General features: G+C 39.6%; 1 protein-coding gene across 1 annotated transcript in view; it reads right to left on the minus strand.

Annotated features, from left to right (window-relative positions):
* Positions 1-5,274, minus strand: part of RIT2 (Ras like without CAAX 2) — a 370,632-nt gene extending 365,358 nt beyond the window's left edge. Inside the window, exon 1 of the mRNA XM_025931306.2 lies at positions 4,861-5,274. Coding sequence (XP_025787091.1) covers positions 4,861-4,963 — 103 coding nt within the window. The 5' untranslated portion in view covers positions 4,964-5,274. The remainder of the gene's footprint in view (positions 1-4,860) is intronic.
* Between the last annotated feature and the right edge of the window lie 726 nt (positions 5,275-6,000).

The following is a 6,000-nucleotide window of genomic DNA, read 5'->3' on the forward strand; positions in this document are numbered from 1 at the left end:
AGAGCAAGCAGGAAAGGGCAGAGAGAGAGAATCCCAAGCAGGCTCCGGCTGTCAGAGTGGAGCCCGATGAGGGGCTTGAATTCAGGAATTGCGAGATCATGACCTGAGCCGAAATCAAGAGTCAGACACTTAACTGACTAAGCCCCCTATTTCTTACTTACTTCTGTGTACTCTTGGACAAATCAGTACCTCTTTGCCTCAGATGCCTCATCTGACCTCAAGGAATAAATGACCCACTCCCCTCAAATTATTTTACCCTCAATTCAGATCATAAAACAGAATAGGAAAAGAATGTATCTTGGAAAGTAAGATCACATTATTATTGGATGAGACTTGCTGAATAATTTGAGTCTGAACTGGAAGAACCAGATGCGAATGCAGAGGAAGAAAGCAGATACTTGCCATGCTCTGTCATGGAGGAAAAGCCTTTGTATTATAAAACTACAGAGACAGGGAAAGGAAAATGTTTAAAACAGCTACGAGGATTGTTTAGACTCCACTAAACTCTTAAGCCATAGCTGTGAGATTTTATTATTTTCTGTTTTGAGGGAGGGGAAGGGATGGTAGGCAGTGGAACAAAGAGCGATGGAGACTAGAATGTGCCTAATTTATACCAAATTAATCGCATAATAGGTCCAATTTTTATTTATAATACCCTGTATAAAAACTTGGTTATGGAGTAAAAGCAGCTTCGTGGGGGTCAGGAGAACTGTGTTCCAGATGTGACTCTGCCACAACTGTAGCATGAATTTGGCATGTTCTTTCAACTCCTGGGGACTTGATTTCCCATATATTTTTTAATGTTTTTATTTATTTATTTTTTTGAGAGAGAGAGAGAGAGAGAGACAGAGCATGAGAGGGGGAGGGGCAGAGATAGACGGAGACACAGGATCCAAAGCAGGCTCCAAGCTCCAAGCTGTCAGCAGAGCCCGATGCAGGGCTCGAACTCACAAACCATGAGATATGACCTGAGCTGAATTCAGACACTTAACGGACTGAGCCACACAGGCGCCCCAATTCCTCATCTTTCAAATAGGGTGAGGACTATTTCTTGTTTATCCTGTTTACTCAGTACTTATAGGGCTCTTAGCTACTATTAGGTATTTCTTTTAATTATGTGTATATAAATATGATGCAAATGTTTTTATTTATAAATAATGTAAATGTTATGTATGTTTACTTATATTCATTTAAAGATTAAAAATATATAGATGCGTAAATGAAAGTGTTAGTCTAGATGGTAGAAATCTCTTTTATGTTTTAAAACAAAAAAACATGTTTTTTTTAAATTTTTTAATGTTTATTTATTATTGACAGAGAGAGAGAGAGAGAGACAGAGCATGAGTGGGGGAGGGGCAGAGAGAGAGGGAGACACATAATCTGAAACAGGCTCCAGGCTCTGAGCTGTCAGCACAGAGCCCGATGTGGGGCTGGAACTTACAGACAGTAAGATCATAACCTGAGCCGAAGTCGGACACTCAACCGACTGAGCCACCCAGGTGCCCCTTAAAAAACTTTTTGATGTTTATTTATTTTTGAGAGAGATAAAGAAAGAGTGTGAGTGGGGGAGAGGCAGAGAGAGGAGACAGACTCCAAAGCAGGCTCCAGGCTCTGAACTGTGAGCATAGAGCCTGATGCGGGGCTTGAACCCACGAACCAAGAGATCATGATCTGAGCCAAAGTAGGCTGCTTAATTGACTGAGCCACCCAGGCGCCCAGAAATATTTTTTAGCTATAACATTCAAGTAGAGAATGCCTTACCAACAGGCCTATTTTCTTCTTGACTGTAAATGTTAAAAATCTTTGCAATTCCCTCCGTGGCATTAAATATAATATAGAAGAGTCAGTTAAAACTTCACAGACTTCTATTATTACCTCTCTATGACCAAGCACAAGTGGTCACTCTGGGCTTCAGTTTTTCCATTTGCAAAATGGTGACAGCTAATTAGATTGTGGTTAAGACTGGATATAAGCATGAAAACCATATACCCATATCTGCCACACAAATGTTTACTTCATTTTTGTTTCCTCTCTGTAGGAAGTAGCACAGGGCCCATGCATAGTATGTGCTCAAAACGTGTTGATTGGTGGTTGGACATTTATCACAGTACATTTATTTACCCATGCATTTTAAATCTTGTGGGAATTCCTGTTTTAGTAAAGTTATAAGCCCCCCCCCCCCGCCCCCCAAATTCCCTACTCACTAAAGGATATCTTAGTAAAATAGGGACAGGGAGAAAAAGCTAATTTCACAGTAAGCATAGACAATCTCCAAGATTCTGTTCATTTAAAAATTATGGTTCCTGTAAATTGAATTTCTCATTCATGTACAAGGCTGACTTGGAATGAGTCAGAATTAGAGACAGATGATAGCTTGATACATCTTCTTTAGTTTCTTCAGAACACAGACTTCTTGAAATCCCTTCATACAATCTCCCTTAATTGGTTTGTACAATTCTTTAACATAAACCACTGAAACTGTGGGAAGAAAAGTAAATTTGGCCTCTGTTGACCCAGATACTCAGCAATACAAAAAGTGGCTTTTTTATTAAAAAAAAATATTTTAGTTCATTTGAAAGCAAACATTTTAACCCTCAAAAGAAGATTCATAGTGAGAATCAGTGCTTGAACATTTATCAACTGTTAACACCAATGAATCATAGGGGCAAAACCCAAGAGCAAGATGTGATTCCATCACTCTGATTCCCAACATTTAGCCATAAGGACAGACTTTTTTGGACGTGGAACTGTACTAGGAATTCTATTCTCTCTAAAGTAACAGCTAAGTACACTATTAATAAAATCAGTACAATGGAACTATTTGCTCTCTTTTATCCTTAACCATCTCAGAGGTGACCTGGCTACTCCTGTCTTAATCATACTGAATAAGTTTCGCTCAACTATTTAATGTGCACACTGAAGGTGAGAGCAACCCAGCATTTTGTTACATCAAAAATTTCTGCCAACATTTTGTTGTCAAAATGCCTGGTTATTAGAAAGGTAGCAATGATTAGTCACTACAAATAATATATGGGGAAGGTCAAAACAATAGACTAATACCACCTCCAGGATAAGTACATTGCTGAAGGATGCCACTGTCTTACACCTCCTGTCTCCAAGGTCCATTTCCACGGAATATGACTAAAAACTAGTCACTCTATTCCCACATCCCCCAAGCTCCTGGTGAAACAGGAAAACAACAAGCCAGCAAACAAAGGTAATACACGGGCACATTATGGGACTGTTGCAGCGTCTCTGACCTCACACACCCCTGGTGGCATTTCTGTTCATTTGGCTCCCGCCTTTTTCTTAGATCTGTTTCTCTCCTGTTTTATTCTCAAATTGTTCTACCCCATTGTATCTAACTGACTATATTCTTTAAAAAGATAGCTTTATTTTGTATGGACTATTTTCTCTTTATCCTTCCTCCTTCCCCTCCTTCCCTAATCCTCACCTATCTCGACTCTTCCCCTTTCAAATCATCACATTAAAGAAGAAGAAAAGCTTGTAGAAAATTCCTCATTCCTACACAGTTGCGAAGTGTTACACTTCACATTTCCTAACTACATGAGATGATTTATTTTTCTCACTTGGACAAGCATTTAACAATTGGGCAAGTCCAGATCCACCTATTCTTTTCTTTTTATAATACCTTGTGGTATTTTTTTTAGGAGGGTTTTGGGGGTATTCAACTTTATGTCTCTTCCCAGTTTTCTAACCTCCTTACCTTTGCTGTCTGCTAGAATCTCACTCCCTATTCTCTTTCCTTTACTGATCAACTTTCTGACCACTTGTGGACTCACTACCGAAGTTATCAGCCTTTTGGTGGGGGGTTATGCCAAGAGTGTTGCCTCAACTTTGAATCTTTTTGTCAAGCATAAAACTGTTGAGGTGTTTTTTGTTGTTGTTACTTTTTGTCAACGTTAACTCTTAATATTTCTTTTGTCTTCTGGCATCCCCACAGATGTATCCCCCCGTGAGGATCTTTTTGTATTTATAGAAAAAAAGTTATATTTGCCTTTTTATTTTCTATTGATAACCATAGCCCCAAGATATTCTTTCACCATTTGATCAGCCTCAAACACTACTATTTTTTGTTTTAATTTGTTCTATTTGGCCTTTTGAGCCCCTCAAGAAACCCAACCACTGACAACTTTTTTTTTTAATGTAGCATAACAAATGTACCAGTGTTTACTTCCATTAGCATCCCATATCCTTTTATGTTTGTAGCTTTCTCTTCTAAATCTGTTTAACCACAAAATATGATTTGATCACCCTGCTCAAGTCCCACAAAGAATACCATCTTTCAACCTCTGTCACTTTTTTCCAGACATTCAAAGACCACACCATGCTAGATCAGATCAGAGACAAGGAAAGAGGACAGGAAGCTCCTAATCAAAGAAATAAACACAACCATCAGCACTGATAATCCTGCCTGTGTGTCTGCCTTTGCATATGTGTGTTTCATTGCATATTCATAGCACCTTTTTCTTTATGGGAGTATTTTTGAGAACAGGAGAATATTTTCCCATACCAGGACTATTTCATAAATATGTTATTAATTATTTTTTAAAAAGGACATAGAAATTACGATCAAATATCACCTAGCAGAAATCAAAGCAACAAAAAAGATCTTAAGTTCTACACATTATCACTGGCTGTCGTTCCATTCTCCCGACTCATCTACATCTTTTTAACAGTCCTTATTACTTTTAAACATCCTGCCAGATACTTGGTGTTTACCTGCCATAGCTAGCTAGCCCCCGACGGCAGTATTATTATCATTATCATCATTATTGACTCTATAGAGTTGCCTCTCCAGAGCTCCCTCCTTCCCCAGCATTTGGTATTAAAACTTACCGCTTTTACCAACTCCCCCAGCTCCCAGCATTACCACCTTGTACTCTCTGGACCCGCCTGATGCGCGGCTGGGGGAGCAGCTGGCTTCGCTTTCTACCTCCATCTTACCCGAGAGACGGGAGGAGAAAAAAGAAAGAAAAAGTCGCCCGTGTCAGGTGCTCGCTCAGATATTAAGCAACTCTAAAACTGTGTCAAAAGAAAGGTTTAGTAGGAGGTAAGAACCATCAGCGCGGGGCTGGCTGCTGGTCCTGTGCTGGAGCGGGTCTCATAGCAACCACGTCAATTGCTTCCAATAAAAATCTGGCTTTTATATCCCCCCTCCTTCCGATCCTTCACTCTCCCGTCTCCCGCGATCTCTCTCATTCTCTGTCTCTGTCTGTTTGGGTTTTTTCCCCCCTTTCCTTCCTCTGCTTCTTTCTTCCTTCCCCTTCCTCACTCTCTCCTTTCCCTCTCCTGCCCCCTGCTTGGTGGCAGTTGTTAGAAGCACACATTTGGCTACTTTCCAGCCTGGGCTGCTAGAATAGAGTGAATCTGAGACTTGGAGGATGCTACGTCTCACAGGCTGACTTCTGTAGCTATAGCGTCAAAGACATTATTTTCTTTTAATCCGAGTCAGTTAATGAAGGAAGATGTCTGTTGCTTATCCCCTTGCTTTTATCACCATCTTCTTGCAGTTTTTATTCTGGGGAAAAGAGAGGATACCAATTTAGAAGGGGGAAAACAAACAAACAAAAAACAAAACAAAACATAACTCAGGGCTCTTAAGGTCCGGTCTTTAGTGTTGTTGAAATAATAGCTGGCTAGCACGAATCATTTCAGCTGCTTGACAGCTGCAGTTCTCACATAAGGAGGTATTTGAATTAGGTCATTGTCATGTCTGGACATAGATCATCCTTGTTTACACTAGTTTATTAAGAATAATCTAAAACACAATTCTGTCAAGCAGGAAAGAGATTCTTAACATTTTTGATGACAATTATGGCAGTATTAAAGATCCTAGAAGACTCTTTTTCAGATGTCCAAACTCCTATCTCTTATTTGAATTCTTTCAAATTCTGCTTTCCTCTGCTTTGTCTCTTTTTCTTTGGAAACCTTCTAAATTCTAGAGGTCTTAGGATGCTTTCAAGAATCCCTAATGGT

The sequence above is a fragment of the Puma concolor genome, chromosome D3 (genome assembly GCF_028749965.1).
Source record: "Puma concolor isolate L17-30 chromosome D3, mPumCon1.1.hap2, whole genome shotgun sequence".
Classification (NCBI taxonomy): Eukaryota; Metazoa; Chordata; class Mammalia; order Carnivora; family Felidae; genus Puma; species Puma concolor.